Genomic DNA, 17,227 nt, shown 5'->3' with positions numbered 1-17,227 from the left:
CATGGTGATTTTATCTTTTTGTTCTTTAATGTTTTTATATCCTCTACATTTCCTGAAAAAAATGGCAGTTCTGCTAATAGCTGATGACAATCAGATCTGATTTGTTTTTGTTTTGGGGAATGGGACTGGGAAACAAATTTTTAGTGATGGTATTATGTATGTACTTACACATACAGTGTCTTTCTCTGTGATATTAATACTGAATAGTAGGTTTAGGTGTTATCAACCTGATTATTCATGTAATGTTCCCCATCAGCCTTTTACTTAATGGTTTCAGCAACCATTGATCCACATTATCTTTTTTAGAGGATTGCATTGTCTCTTCAGTGGTTTAGATCAAGAATGGAAACAAAGAGACCAGTTAAGAAGTTGCCATTAGCAGTAGAAGCAGAGGTGAAACTGGTCTAGTCTTAGATTCGGTGTGGTCACAGAGGTGAAGAGAAGTAAGTGGGTTTGGAATGAAACTTGGAGTTATATACAACAAGACCTCTTGGTAAGTTATCCATGAGGGGCAGAGGAGAACTTGGAATGGGGCTCCTATGTTGTGAATTTAAACAACTGAATAGATGGATACATCATCTACTGGTATGGGGGAAGGCTTAGGTAGAACAGGGTTTGGAGATGGTTCTGGAGTTGGATTACCTGTGTCAAATTAGAGATGCCTTTGAAATGCCCATGGGGGAGATGTTTAGTAGGCTATTGAATATATAGGTTTGGAATTCAGAGATGGTCTAGGCTAGAGACAAACATTTGGGAGTTGCCAGCATACAGAATATATTTAAAACTATTGAGAATGGATGAAGCCATTTATAAAAGTGTTGTCTGCAGAGAAGGAAGATATTCAACCTTAGTAGTTTAGCAAGAGAGGAAGATACTGAGCTATAGGAATTTATGACATCATAGGAAAGCCAAGGAGAGTATTCTATCGTAAAAGCACAGAGTGAAGAGTAGATAACTCAAATGTGTTTGAGTTTTCTGAGACACCTACGATACAGTAGCTTTTATAGGAATTATTGTTTCCTAATTTCAGTTGCCAGTTTAGTTACAACCATGGTCATTGCTGGATATTCAAGAGTGTAAAACAATTTGGAAATCCAAAGTCATTTTACTAGTTTTAATTAAAATAAGGAAAGATACAGCTTCAAGTCCAAAGAGGAACTTTGATATAAGAATCTATTTCCTATGAAATAATGTATAGGAATTCCTGTAGTTGCGTAGTGGAAACGGATCCAAGTAGGAACCGTGAGGTTACAGGTTCGATCCCTGGCCTCACTCAGTGAGTTAAGGATCCTGCGTTGCTGTGAGAAAATAGTTTCAAATGATGCAACTGACAAGGGCTTAATCTCTAGAATATACAAACAACTTAATACAACTCAACAGCAAAAAAGCCAACAACCCAATAGAAAAATGGGCAAAGGATCTGAATAGACATTTCTCCAAGGAAGATATACAGATGGCCAACAAGCATATGAAAAAATCCTCAACATCGCTGATTATTAGAGAAATGCAAATCAAAACTACCATGAGATACCACCTCACACCAGTCAGAATGGCCATCGTTAATAAATCCACAAATAACAAATGCTGGGGGGGGGGGTGGAGAAAAGGGAACCCTCCTGCACTGTTGGTGGAAATGTAAGCTGGTACAACCACTATGGAGAGCAGTATGGAGGTACCTTAGAAATCTGTACATAGAACTACCACATGATCCAGCAATCCCACTCTTGGGTATATATCCAGACAAAACTTTCCTTAAAAAAGACACATGCGCCCGCATGTTCATTGCAGCACTATTCACAATAGCCAAGACATGGAAGCAACCCAAATGTCCTTCGATAGACAGAAGATTGGATTAGGAAGATGTGGGATATATACACAATGGAATACTACTCGGCCATAAAAAAGAATGGAATAATGCCATTTGCAGCAATACTGAGCAAAATAAGTCAGAAAGATAAAGACAAATACCATATGATACCACTCATATCTGGTATCTAATATACAGCACAAATGAATCTTTCTACAGAAAAGAAAATCATGGACTTGGAGAATAGACTTGTGGGGAGGGCGTGGGAGGGATTGGGAGCTTGGGGTCAACGGATGCAAACTATTGCTCATGGAATGGATTTACAATGAGATCCTGCTGTGTAGCACTGAAAACTATGTCTAGATATTTACAATGCAGCATGACAATGGGAGAGAAAATTATGTATACATGTATGTGTAACTGGGTCCCCATGCTGTACAGTGGGGAAAAAAAAAAAGTGTGTTGGGAGAAATAACAATAAAAAATAAATTTAAAAATTAGTAAAATAAAAAAATAAGTAAATATATGACTTTCATTCAAAGAGTAAAAGAAAAAAGAGAAGGGATTCAATTATGGTAATATAAATTTATTATCTTACCATAACTTTGGGGACTAGTTGTGTTGTGGAATTCAGAATTTGACAGGTTATAGAAAAGCGTCTGGGTCTGTACCTTGTAATGTCAAGCACATTAACATTTTTGCAGTTAAATGTACAAATTCACAATGATTAAAATTAAGACAATATGTAGTGTCTTATCAGTTCACATCATATTTTGCGATAAACTGAGTTCAAATCAGTTCAGGTTTTGCCACCAAGTGAATTTAAAAGGACAAAACAAGATAAAGCTGGACTTTTAGAGCTTTTTGTTTTTCAGGCATGCAGATGGTATTGTAGGCCTGTACGATCTTTCTTTGTGCTGAGGATAGTTTCCAAGCATTATATGAAGGAACAAAAGGTTTAAAGCCTTATCCTATTTGGGCTTCTTTTTCTCTCTCTCTCTCTGTCCCCCACCCCTTATCTTCTCCCTCCTTTCTCCTCTATTTCCATCTCTTCCTTCTCTTCCCTTTCTCCTCTTCTTTTATTTCTACCTCTTCCTCCCTTCTATCACCATCTCTTCTTCCTCCTTCATCATCTCCTCCTTCTCCATATTCATCTCTTTTTCCAACTGTCATCAGCTCCTCTCCTCCTCTTTCTTTCCTTTTCCACCATACACATAACCACTTCAGCCTTTTCACTTTATTAGCTTATGTCCTCTAATACTTTTTGATATATTCATCCTCTTCAGTTTCTGCACCAAAGCATAGTATTGTCATTTTGAAACACTGAAGTGAGAACAGAGGTGTCAACATAATCATGATTTATAGGTTGCTTTCTGTATTTGATCCTTTTTCTTTACTTAGTAAATGTTATAAAGCACTTACTATAATGTATCCTAAGTGATTTTTTTCCCCCTGATTTGTCTTCCAGTTCACCAGTGATCCCTTGATCAATAGATCTCTCTAATCTACTGATGTGCCTGCCAACTGTTTTTGTTTTTTTTATTTTTATTTTTTATTTATTTTTTGGCTTTTTAAGGTCTGCGTCTATGCCATGTGGAAATTCCCAGGCAGGGGGTCGAAAAGAACTGTAGCTGCCAGTATACCACAGCCACAGCAATGCCTAATCCTTAACCCACCTGAACAAGGCCAGGGGTCAAATCCATGTCCTCATGGATACTAACTGGGTTCATTACTCCTGAGCCACGAGCAGCTCCCTGTTTTGTTTTTTAAATCTATGTCACTTTTTTTTAAATCCCTGAAGTTATTTTCAAGCTTGCTTAATAAAGCTTCCAAGTATAGTTATTTATAGTCCATACTTAATAATTTTAAGATTTAAATTTGAAATTCTAGGACTTTGATAATTCTATGATCTGTTCTTATCATCTATTTCTTTCTATTTATTCTTGCTCACGATGTCTTGTATCCTGTCATGCCGAGTGACCTTTGGAAAATTATTTGTGCAAATAATGTGAGGCCAGAGAGTTTCTTCCAGGAAAATTTTGCTTTTGCTTTGGCTGTTGCTTGAAAGTACTACCCATGAGAGCCTACTGAGTTTGAGGGCCTGAGTGCCTCAGATGGCGCAGTTGACGTTAATGAAGTCCTCCATTTGATTTACTTATCTCTTGCTCTCTTTTGAGAAAAGTTTAAAAAGAATAAAAGACTATGAGAAGGTAAGGGCTTACTTATGGTTGACTTTAACCTTGTAAGGATAGTGGTTTGGTACATCAGCTTTTGGTGGGAAGTCTCCTATTATACTTACCATCTTATGTCAATTTTACATTCTGTTTCCTTTGCCCTGCAGGCTTTCAGAAGTTCAAATATTCCACTTTTGCCTTAGTATTTCTTACCATTTGTCAGGTTTTTAAGAAGTTTTTTTAAAATGCACACTTAATCCAGTGCTTATAGTTATTTGCCTTTGGTGTTTCATTTTAAATGACCTAGTAACACTTTTACTGGAGATAGAAGGTCTCCCTACTATAAAAAGTGCTATCCTGAGTGCTGTTCTTCATGTTGGAGATAGAGCAGTGGGCAAAACAGGCAAAAGTTCTCACCCTAATAGATAATACAGTTCAGTGGGAGGAGACACATAATAAAATAAGCAGAATTAATAAATGGTAAATGCTAGGGAGAGAAATAAAGCAGGAAGGTAGGGATAGATCAGTCGTGCCAGAATGTCAGAAGGTTTATACTTTTAGTATCCTGAGAGGGACCTCATTGAGAAAATAACAGGTGAATAAAGACTTGAAGGAGATGAGTAAATAGTGTGGCTATGGAGGGGAAGAGCATTCTAGGCAAACAAGTGCAGAGCCCCTGATATGAATTATAGCAAGGAGACTGTTAGGGCTAGGTTGGAGAGAGAGATGGAGATCAAATAGAACATGAGGTTGGAGAGATCTGCGTGGTACCTAAGGTCTCATAGATTTCGGAGTTCTGGTGGGCCTTTTTATGAAATTATATGAGGATTTTTAGTAGCAACATTATATGACTTTCTACAACTTAGGACATTATATTGAGAATAAACTCTAGGAGGTGAAGGTGTTTGGAGCAGGAAGAAGAGTTAGCAATGACTTGTATCCCAGGATTGTTCTAGGTATTGGGGTTATAGCATCAACAAGACAAAGTTACTGCCTACATCCATTCCACCTTCTAGTTCACTCAAAAGAATCTATTATTTCAGGAGGTGGTAGTTGCTATGAAGAAATAAAGGATTTGTTCTGATAATTTATAGTTATTAAGAAAATATTTTAAGCATATAGTATTTATGACCTGTATATAAGTTAAATTACAAAACATTCTTAATTGGGGGGGCTTGCAATGATGAATTGCTTTTATGAATTCTTCTAGCTTATTTGTGGTCAAAAAAGGTATGTACTCAGCCATAAAAAAGAATGAAATAATGCCATTTGCAACATGAATGGACCTAGAGATTATCATATTAGGTGAAATAAGTCAGAGAAAGACATGTATCATGTGATATTCCTTATGTGTGGAATCTAAAACAATGATACAAATGAACTTACATACAAAACAGAAATAGACTCACAGACATAGGAAAAAAGCTTACAGTTACCAAAGGGGATAGGTGGGAAAGGGGTGGACAGATAAATTAGAAGTTTGGGATTGACATATACACACTACTATGTATAAAATAAACAAGGACCTACTTACAGCCTAGGGAACTATATCAGTATCTTATAATAACCTATAATGGAAAAGAATCTGAAAAAGAAGATATATGTGTCTGTGTGTACATATGTATACGCGTGTGTATACACATACATACACATTAAGTTCCCTTGTGGTGCAGCAGTTAAGGATATGGCTGTAGCGTCTTGGGTTGCTGCTGTGGTGTGTGTTTGATCCTTGTCCTGGGAACTTCCACATGCCATGGGTATAGCCACAGAAAAACAAAACAAAACAAGCAGAATACATCTATATATGTATATAGATATATATCTATCACTTTGCTGTACATCAGAAACTAATGCAATATTGTAAATTAACCATACTTCAGTTTTTTTAAAAAAGGTACATAACCTTATTGGAAGTGGGTGAAAATTTATTTCCCTCCATATTTGTAGATGTGTCTGTTTTTCCTTTTAGTTCTTCATTTTTTGATTTATGTATTTGAAGATGTTACTGATGCATAAAAATGTATGGTTCTTATTTTATCGCTCCATTGAATTGGGTACCTTCATCATTATCAAAAAATCTCTATTCAGCTCTATTCTGCTTCTTTAAGGTGCTTTGTTTGAAAGTATTAGCTACACCAACTTTCTTTTGGTTGGTGTTTGCCATAATCTATCTCATCATTTTACTTTTAACTTTTATATGACCCTTAAATGTAAGGTGTATCTCATTTAAGCAACCTAGTTTTTAAAAATTCATTTTTAGAAAATGTACAGCTCAATATCAGAAAAGCTAACAACCCCATCAAAAAATGGGCAGAAGGAGTTCCTGTTTTGGTGAAGTGGAAACAAATCCGACTAGGAACCATGGGGTTGTGGGGTTCAAACCCTGGCCTCACTCAGTTGGTTAAGGATCCAGCATTGCCTAAAACTGTAGTATAGGTCACAGACGTGGCTTGGGTCTGGTGTTGCTGTGACGTAGGCCAGCAGCTGTAGCTCCCATTAGACCCCTAGCCTGGGAACTTCCATATGCCGCAGGTGTGGCCCTAAAAAGCAAAAGAAAAAGGGGGGAGGGAGCAGAAGAGCTAAACAATTTTCCAGAGAAAACATACAGATGGCAAAAAATAAACAGAAAAAACCATGCACACATGAAAAGATGTTCAGCATCACTAATTACTAGAGAAATGCAGATCAAACCACAGTGAAGTATCACCTTACACTAGCCAGAAAGTCTACAAACAATAAATGCTGGAGAGGGTGTGGAGAAAAGGGAACCCTCTTACATTGTTGGTGGGAATGTAAATTGGTGCAACCACTATGGAAAACAGTATGGAGATTCCTCAGAAAACTAAAAATAGAACTACCATTTGATACAGCAATCCCACTCCTGGGCATCTATGCAGAGAAAACCATGACTGAAAAAGATACATGTACTCCAGTGTTCATTGCAGCACTGTATGCAATAGCTAAGACATGGAAGCAACGTAAATGTCCATTGACAGAGGAGTGGGTACAGAAGATGAAGTACATATACACAATGGAATATTACTCAGCCCTAAAAAAGAATGAAATACTGGCATTTTTAGCAACATGGATGGACCTAGAAATTATCATGCTAAGTAAAGTTAGTCAGACAGTGAGACACAAACATCACACTGTCACTTACATGTGGAATATAAAAAAAGGATACAGTGAGCTTATTTTCAGAGCAGAAGCAGACTCACAGGCTTTGAAAAACTTATGCTTACCAAAGGAAAGTTGGGGTGGGGAGGGATGGACTGGGGGTTTGGGATGGAAATTTCTAAAATTAGGTTATGGTGATGGTTGTACAACTGTAAATATAATAAAATTCATTTAATTAAACGAATAAAAATTCAGTCTTAGTCTTTTACTTGGAATAAGTTGTTCATTTACTTTTAAAGTAGTTTCTGATATATTTGATTTTATTTTTGCTGTTATCTTTTATTTCTATTTTATTGTTTTATATCTTTTTGTCTTTTCCTGCTTTTCACTTAATCAAAACTTTTTTATTTTATTTTTATTTTATTTTTCTTCTATTTGTTTTTTTGATGTCTATATTTACTCTTATTTTAGTAATTAAAATAATCTCTAGGACAGGGATTGTTGGCAAACTTGCTTGCAGGCCAAATCCAGCTGCCCTCCTGTTTTTATTCATATCATTTTATTGAAACACAGCAACACTCATTAGTTTATATATTGCTTATTACTGCTTTAATATTACAGTGGCATAACTGAGTAGCTGCACAGAGAGCCTACATATATGTATGGTTTGCAAAGCCTAAATATATGCTATGTGGCCCTTTATAGAAAAAAGTTTGCCTTTTCCTGCTGTAGGGCAGTGGTTCTTAAATTTGATTATGCATCAGAATCACTAGGAGGGCTTGCTAATATGCATCTTTGACTTACTACAACCTGAAATAAATTAGAGTGTTTACTGCTTCCACAGTAATGCTAAAAGCCTTAGGACCCTTTAACTTTGCTTACCTCTTAGGAGCACTGCTTTATAATCTCACACTGGTAACAACTCAAATGACCATTAGCAATGGAATGGCTATTAATAACTTGTAATACATTCATACACTAAAAAACTATAAATAATGAAAATGAATCTTCCATACATTATATTTAGTGAAAAGAAGCTAGGTACTAGAATTCCTCTTGTATGATTCCTTCTCTATAAAGTTCAGAAATGAGCAAAACCAACTATAACGTTAGAAGTCAAGACTAGTTTAGCTTTGGTAGGAAATAGTGACTTTTGGGGGGTCGGTGACGGTGTTTATAGGATGCTGATAATCATCCATTGATCTGAAGACTGGTTACACTGACAAATTCATTTTGTAAAAATTCATTGAGCTGCACACTTTAATTTGTATACTTTTTTCTCCCTTGTTTTGATTAAAAGGTAAATATTAATTTCCCAATAGTTTGAGAATATTGAGTTAATTAATTTTTAAGTGATAGAGATATTTACTCTTTTCAGTTCTTGTGTGTGTGTAGGAACAGAGAACACTGTTTCCATGGAAACTTCTGGCTACTCAGTGTTTTAGTGCCTATTTCTCTGTAGATTTTTGTGTATTCTAGGTCTCTCTTAGCTACATTTTTTCTTTTTTTTTTAGTATGGTGGTAGCAAAAAAAGTTTTTTTGGAATTATATTAGTGTTTTTAACAAAGCATTTTCTATAGAGCATAGATTTTAATTGATCCACACTGGCTAAGAGCATTATGCTAAAAAAAAAAAAAAAAGGTGGTTTTTAACTGGAAGATACTATTTTTTCCCTACAAGTTGTGCTATTTAAGAAAAACACTTGCTGAAATGGAAAGTGTTTTATATTAGGGTATCTATTTGATTCTTTTTTCCAGTAAATATTCTTAACACTTGTTTGATCTCTTTTCTTTAAAACATATTTAATAGTTAGGAGTCCTTTGTAGGGATGAATTTATTGTACTTGATTTGGGTGTTTTCATAGGTAAGGGATGCAGCCTGAAAGGGAGAGATTCTGGTATATTCATCTGAAGCCTGTGGTAAAGCTGCTTCTCTGCCTCGCCCATCTTGTTTGTCGTGATTGGTTTGTGCAAGGTCCTAGAGAAAACCGTCTTCTCAGACGAGTAAAATGCATACATCTTACGATTTAGGCGGTGGATTGGGGCTGGAAGGGTTCATTTTTATACAAGGAGGTTATACTGATGTGGTTATTCATAATTGTTCCAAAAGGAGCTTTGTAGCATATTTTAGAATCATTTATGAGAACATATTGTTCAGTTTGGTTTCTGCAGCCCAAATAAACAGCAAAATTGTAAGATTACAGAGTTAATTGTGCACGGTAATGAGCACAGTGATATTCCGTGTTTTACTGATGCAATAATAAGCACTCCAGCAGAATGACTATTGCATGAAACCTTATATTCTATTTGCAGAATTTTTCATGTGAATTAAATAGGAGAAAACAGATTTAGGATTGTAAACCTTTAGTATCGAATGCTTCTGAAACTTTGATATAAAATAAGGGTTGCAGATACATAGAGAATTTTTTAAATATATGGAGAATTTTTACCTTTCATCTGGCAGTAGCTGCCATAAGATGATGTCACCTTGTAGCTGATTGGCTGTTACAGCACCTAGGGCAGGGAGGAGAAAGAAAAATGCCGGCACAAACCTCAGTGGTGGTTCTGTGGTTGTTTCTGTCTATTTTTGATAGAATCTTTGATTAGTATCATATCTATTGTATTTGGCCATGTGAACTATTCGGAGCATCCTAGGGTGAGGGAAATTAAGAGCTTTCAGAGGAATGAGGCGACTGATTTGCAAACGGATCTGTGATTGTAAGTTGCAGAATCTGGGTATAAGGAAAAAGGCAGGGTGTGCTGGAAGATGCACTATGGGAGGAGCTGGCAGAAAATGCTTATATGAGTAGCAGAGAAATGAAAAATGCTTTTTACTCTTCTTAGAGTTAATATATTTGGTTTTATGTTTTGACAATATATATAGGTAGGAAATACAATATTATAAACCAATTTTAAATTATCTTGAGTTATTTTATGTAGTGTTAGCCAATATATAAATGCTTATTCAAAGGAGCTTTATTTTGTATTATATATCTTAGAAAGTAATGACTTTGTATATAGCTTTATTTGATTTTTAGTCTTACAGAAAATGGAGCAGAGCTTAGTTCTCTTAAAATAAATTTTTCTAACGCTTTGTGCAGATAAAAGCTTTGATGATGAAGAATCAGTGGATGGAAATAGGCCATCGTCAGCTGCTTCAGCCTTCAAGGTTCCTGCACCTAAAACATCCGGAAATCCTGTCAATAGTGCAAGGAAGCCTGGTTCAGCAGGTGGCCCTAAGGTTGGAGGTAATGTAAATCCATTTAAAATCTGATGTGCATGCCTCTTGCCCTTGATATGGCCACATATACTTAGAAGTTCAGAGGAATATGTTTATTCATGACTGCAGCAGGATTGCAGATCTGGAGAGTCTGTTGCAACACACAGAAAAATGTGCAGCCTTTTCGAAAATGTTTAAAATATTGTATATTTGTATTTCCTGTCAGAACATATGTGAATTTGTGTTTTCTGGGGAGTATTTATTTTTCATTGGCTATAAAAAGATATTTAAGGGAGTTTTTTGGGGTTTGGTTTTTTTTATTTTTAAGGAGAGGGGAATGAGCAGGGTTTTCAGAATTTAGCTATCAATTTTCATGTACTAAGGCTGTTAAATACTGATTTATATAGTGCTCTTATACATTCATCTAGGGCATGAATATTAAATACTCTAACATTGAAAAATGCTTGAAAATACTGGATATTGAATAATTGTCACAGTAGGAAATGGGTGGTGGTCAGGTAAAATTGCTTCAAGAATGGTTTCTGGGTTAGATAATAATAAATAGAAAAGGACAGATTTTATGTAATTATATACCACATGGTACATTCTTTGATCATATTAAAACTGTTTCTAGCATCTTGTTTATGAAAAAATTTTTGAGTATTTTTTCATATACTTATTAGAAAGCCATGAGTACTTTTCTGGTGCCAGTTTAACCAGGTCTTTCTGATAAAAATGAAACCTAGAAGAAGGGTAAATACTTAATGCTAAAGAGAGTAGTTTCTTTTCTTTTTTGTTAATAAATATATGTGTTAGTTGTAATTGAGGAAAACAGATTTTTTTCTTTGTTTATGATAGCTAGTGGGAAAATCACGATCTTCAGGACTTCTCTTTTTTCATCTATAATTCTTTTATTAAAAACAAAAAGAGAAAAAAACTATTTTGATAGGGTTCTATAAGTTGTGTTCTCTTGATCTTTCTATATAGTCAAACATTTTCTGTGTCAACCAATAGTCTAATATAGAAAAATTATTATAAATACTTCATTTTAAATATCTTTAAATAGTATGTCATATAACTAGCAAGAAAGATGCTATAGTATAGGTATATACACATGTTTATTTGCATGCATATAAATAAATAGATAAATAGAATATTGTTTAATAGAGGTATCTTACTGATTTCTCTGGATATTTTGAGTAATTTTTACTTTAGTATTTTAATTTGTTTTTATTTTGCAAATATGAGTGTATTCTCATCCAAATGAGATGAGATTACTTGATTCTATTATGCATTTACTTAGCTCTCAGAAATAGCAGATGATACTCCGTGGTTTCTTATTTTGTAGCAAATGGCTACCTTTGCTTATTACAAAGGGATTTTTTTTTCTTTGAGTTACGGTTTTCTAATCTATGATGATGTGATAACTATTTTATAAAATTGTCTTTGACTTACAGTGGATTAATATTTGAAATGCATTGTGATAATATTTAACATTTTTGTGAATCTGTATGATGATGATATTTAACATTTTTGTGAATCTGAGCCAGTGGTTTATAATTAGCTCTGATTTTCATGTTTGACTTTCTTTTCTTAGATGAAAATTAAACTGTAGTTTACCTACCAACAGTCACCTAATTCTAATGTAAATCAAATTGAAAAAAATCAAATTTCTAAGAAAACAGCGACTTTCTTAATGCCATCATCCTTCCTGTGGTTTGTAGTCCTACCACATATGAGAACATGAGGTAGCTTTTATGATTATAGTCATTAATCACTCATACAGATTTTATCATCCTTCTTGGCAGCAGCCCCCTTAATAAAAATAAGGGGTAGACTTTCATCCTCCTCTTCCTCCTTCTCCTCCTCCTTTTGACAGTTGCATATTCATTCTGCAATTTTTTGTTTGTGTATTTTGTTTACCACAGCTCATTTTAGGTTCACTGCCCATTTTTCTATCTAAGAAAAAAGCTACTAGCCAGAGGATATTGATACTGCTTCAGAAATAAATGCTTTTCTTGGCTGTTGGTACTTCTTTGAAAATTTTTCATTAGATTTTTTTATTCTTGGCAGAGGCTTATTGCTTTTTAAATTGGTTGTAGAAAGTTTTCTTAGAGTTTTAGAATCTTTGAGTTAGAAGGGACATTGAGAGTCGTAGTTCAATTTTCTATTCAAGTATAGCAATCCCTTTCAGAATATTCCTGATAATTGATTATTCAGCATCTGGTTAAATATGTGCTTATGGATTAAAACTTGAAACAAAAATCACCTGAAGTACCACTACATATAGACATAGTCAGCTGATTAATTATGAAGTGCTTTGTTCAAGTTACTTTTATAATTACTTTTTCAGTTATTTTTACACATACAAATATTTTCTTAGGTTGGGAACAGAATTGGCACCCTTCATTGTATAGTTTTGTATACCCTTTTCCTTAATATTTTACCCTGATCATTTTCTCATTGTCTTAAATTATTAATTGAAAAATATTCATGGTAAATAATATCTAGGTTGCTTTCACTGTTTTATGCTGGTATAAACTGTGCCATCATTTGTTTATGTGTATCTTTCAACACATCTCCACTTATTTCCTTGGAATAAATTTTTAAAGTTTACTGACTCAAAAGGTACAGGGATTTCTTGTATTCTTTCAGTTTGGTATAGTATCCTCCAGAAAAGTTATAAGCCATTTCATTTCTGGATAAATTAATTCTTTTTTTTTACATTGTATTGAAATCTGCCTCCTTGTAACTTAGGCAGGGAAGATGAATTATTTGTTAGTACAATACTTTCAAATACTTGAGGTCTCTCTTTATAACCATTTTGTTTTCTAGACTATACATTTTCTTTCTTATAAGTTTATATGCAATAATGGTAATTCAATCCAGGCATTTTATTTGCTACTCCTAGGTATATAATAAACAGATAGATACTAGTTTCTAATTAAAGTAGCATGGTGGGCGGAGGTATACAATAGTCATATAAGCCATTTACAGTCCAGTGAGTTTAACAGATTTCTTTTCAGGTAAGTTTAGTAAAATAAAGTGAGTGTCTTTGGAATCCTGATTGAATCTACTTTTGAAGTTTTGGAGTTTAATTTACTTCTCCTGGAGATACATGTCAAGATTAAAGAGATGTATGCTATTTTTAGCAAAGTATCCTATCCAGTTAATTAAAGGCGGTAGGGCCTGTGTTTAATCTTTAGTGCGTATTAGTTTTGTTTTGTCCTTTGGCTCAGTGTGCCAGCATGTTGTACTCGTATTGTAGTTGTGTGGCCCTTAAACTAAGGAGAATTAAAAACAAACAAAAAAAACAAAGAAAGGAAATTTATGGGTTGTTCCATATCAATATGTCACTACTATAAAAATCTGTATTATGGGGTGTTAAAAGTGTTACCTTTGTGTGTGTTTTTTTGTTTGTTTTTTTTGTTTGTTTTTTGCCTCACCCCTGACATGTGAAAGTTCCTGGGCAAGGGATCAAACCCGAGCCACACTTGCAACCTGAGCGACAGCTTTGGCAACTCACGTAACCCACAGGGCCACAAGGGAACTTGCATTACCTTTGTACTTTGCTAATTAGAATAAGGACAAATTGAATTCTGTTAAAGAGTCCATCTTCTGAATAACATTTGTGACTTCACAAGAAATTTAAATAAACATGTTTTTCTTTATTTTGGCATACAATTGCTGGATATACCTGATTATTTAAAATATTTATATATTTGTAGTATATTAGGTAGTAATTTTAAAAAATCTTGGGGGTATTCTTACATGTGTTCTCCTATTTAAACCTCAAAACCTCAGAGTTACTTTATTATCTCAGTTTTACTGATGAGCAAACTAAAGTTTGGAGAATTGAAGCAACCAGAACAAAGTCATGCATCTAATAAGTGGATGAGGTATAAAAATCACTTTGCTTTATTGCCACTAATCTCACTGGGTAACAAGGATTCTTCTAGATCCTAAAGCTCTGAGATTATAATCTATAGAAATGATCACTACTTTCAGCATCCATGAATCAATCACTTTAAACCTCAGCTAGTATATTCCCAGCAGAGTAGAATATTTGGAAAGAAGCACACTGGTAATTTTTTCATTATAGATGGAAATGCTTTTTAGTATTTTCTTTTTGAAATGCTATTGTAAAGTTTATTTTCTGAGTTATAATGTCTCTATTCCTGTACCAATTATTTTGACTATTCGTTTTTAAAAATAAAAATTGAATTAGATATAATTGTTTTTGTTTATAATTAGTACCAGTTTTTGAGGTTAGTGATTTGTCACTGAGTCATCATGTCTGTAATCATTAAGACACATCACTAGCCAAATCATTGATTCTTGAAGTTCTCTTGTTCTCTCTCACTTGCCCATTCATTCAAGAGGACAGAATATTTTCTGTTGTTGCCATCTGATATCAAAGACTACTGTGTAATGGTTTCAATTCTTATAATTGGGTAATTACAGCCTTTTAAAATTCAGTAGTACTTACTCATCTTTCTGAACTTTATGTTAGTTTTACTTTATGTATGTCTTACCTGAGGTTTTATTTAAAATGTCTGGAATTCCCATTGTGGCACAACAGAAATGAATCTGACTAGTATCCATGAGGATGCATGTTCGATCCCTGGCCTCATTTGGTGGGTCTGGGATCGGGTATTGCAGTGAGAAGCAATGTAAGTTACAGATGAGGCTCGGATCCCATGTGGCTGTGGCTGTGGCTGTGGCTGGCAGCTGCAGCTCTGATTCAACCCCTAGCCTGGGAACTTCAGTATGCTGCAGGTACAGCCCTGAAAAGCAAAAAGAAAAGACTGTCCAAGTATCTGTTTTCCACAGATTATGCTAATCATTTCCATTTTTTCCTGTCATTAAACAGTAAAGTTGTTTTTCCTTTTAAACAAAGGATCACAAAAATTGGCATATATTTAATTAAAGACTCACAGAATTTGTTGTTTAATTTTGCAGTCCAAATTTTTAATTTGTCAACCTCAGTTTCTTGTTTTTGAACTTATGTAAAACCAAGTAAATTTTCTGTTTGTGGGTTTGGTTTTGCTTGTCTCTCTCTTCTTCACCCTAGTGACAGGAATTGATACTAAGTCAGAAGATTTTGGCCCTGAAGCGATTTTTTTTTTTCTTTTTAGGGCCACACCTGAAACATATGGAGGTTCCCAGGCTAGGGGTCTAATTGGAGCTATAGCTGCCTGCCTACACCACAGCCACAACAATGCCAGATCTGAGCTGAGTCTGCGACCTATACCACAGCTCATGGTAACTCCAGATCCTTAACCCACTGAGGGAGGCCAGGGATTGAACCTGCAACCTCATGGATCCTAGTCAGGTTTGTTCCCGCTGAGCTACAGCAGGATCTTAAAAGATGATCTGAGGAGTTCCCATCGTGGCGCAGTAGTTAACGAATCTGACTAGGAACCATGAGGTTGCGGGTTCGGTCCCTGCCCTTGCTCAGTGGGTTGACGATCCGGCGTTGCCGTGAGCTGTGGTGTAGGTTGCAGACGCAGCTCGGATCCTGCGTTGCTGTGGCTCTGGTGTAGGCCGGTGGCTACAGCTCCGATTCGACCCCTAGCCTGGGAACCTCCATATGCCGCAGGAGCGGCCCAAGAAATGGCAAAAAGAAAAAAAAAAAAAAAAAGATCTGAGCCCAGTTCAGATAAATAGATTAAACCTCAGCAAGTTAAATGATGTATCTAAGATCATTTAGATATTAGGAGAGATGAAACAAGAACCCACTATCAGAGTTTTTTCACATATTCTCTGGGTTATCTACTACTGCATATGATACGTATTTCTTATATTTATCTCATGTAGCAAAACGCTATTATTGATATTTGGAATTTAAGGATTGGTCAGTCACCATTATGTCTTAAATTATTGTGAATCCCATATCATTCATCATGAGATACCCTGGTGCTCTCTCTTTTAACTGTGGTTTTAAGGCAAATCTAATTTGGATAATTAACTGATAAGCTAGTATAAGTATAAATCACTAAGCTGCCTAATTGCCTACAATGTCTAAGAGTATGTTTTGCTGGACTTATTTCCTTTCATCTCACTTTTGTTTTACTTCTTGTGCAAAACTTAAAGTCAAAGAAATTCATTGTGTAAGGTTTATTTTTTAAAGCATTCAGAATGTTTAAGAGACAGGAGAAAATAATATAAACAGCCCAACTGTTTTAGTCGAAATTAATAGGCATATTGAAGACCTAATCTCTTCACACATAAGTTATTGTCCTTATCTACAGGTTTATGGAGAGCCTACTATGTGTAAGGCTTCATGTTAGGCACTGAGGAGACTGTATGGAATGCTCAAGATTTCAAACTTGGAAAGAAATTACAGTTTGGGATAATGAATCTGTCCATATTCATTATCCCACCAACCAGTGTTAGTCGTTGTAGTGTTTGGCCTTTCCATACTTCGTTAGTGTATAATTTTTTTTTTTGTCTTTTCTAGGGCCACACCCACGGCATATTGAGGTCCCCAGGCTAAGGGTCTAACCAGAGCTGTGGCCACAGGCCTACACCATAGCCACAGCAACTCGGGATCTAAGCCACGTCTGTGACCTACACCACAGCTCACAGCAACACCAGATCCTTAACCCACTGAGTGAGGCCAGGGATTGAACCTGCAACCTCATTGTTCCTAGTCAGATTCGTTAACCACTGTGCAACGACGGGAACTCCCAATTAGTCTATACTTTTTGGCTGAGATTTAGGCGTTAGAAAATTATAGTCTCATATGGCAGGCCAATTGATTTCACTTTGCCTTGGAAAGGAATGAAGTATCCTTAATATAGATTGCACATGTGAGAGATTTTTCCATTAGTTAGACTCATTATACTTGATCCATAAAAAGTAGAAGTTTGTAATAACTTACAAATCCCAATTTTTTATTTATTAC

The 17,227-nt window shown here is 35.2% G+C and overlaps 1 protein-coding gene across 28 annotated transcripts in view; it reads left to right on the top strand.

The window, feature by feature from the left end:
* Positions 1 to 17,227, top strand: part of CLASP2 (cytoplasmic linker associated protein 2) — a 204,308-nt gene that overhangs the window by 53,761 nt on the left and 133,320 nt on the right. For all 28 annotated transcript variants that reach the window (XM_047769742.1, XM_047769668.1, XM_047769725.1 and 25 more), the window contains one exon: positions 10,199 to 10,345. In XM_047769742.1, the coding sequence (XP_047625698.1) occupies positions 10,199 to 10,345 (147 nt within the window). The remainder of the gene's footprint in view (positions 1 to 10,198; positions 10,346 to 17,227) is intronic.

This window comes from Phacochoerus africanus, chromosome 1 (assembly GCF_016906955.1).
Source record: "Phacochoerus africanus isolate WHEZ1 chromosome 1, ROS_Pafr_v1, whole genome shotgun sequence".
Classification (NCBI taxonomy): domain Eukaryota; kingdom Metazoa; phylum Chordata; class Mammalia; order Artiodactyla; family Suidae; genus Phacochoerus; species Phacochoerus africanus.
Note: the sequence above shows the minus strand (reverse complement) of the source record. Positions and strands in the feature narration are given on the sequence as shown.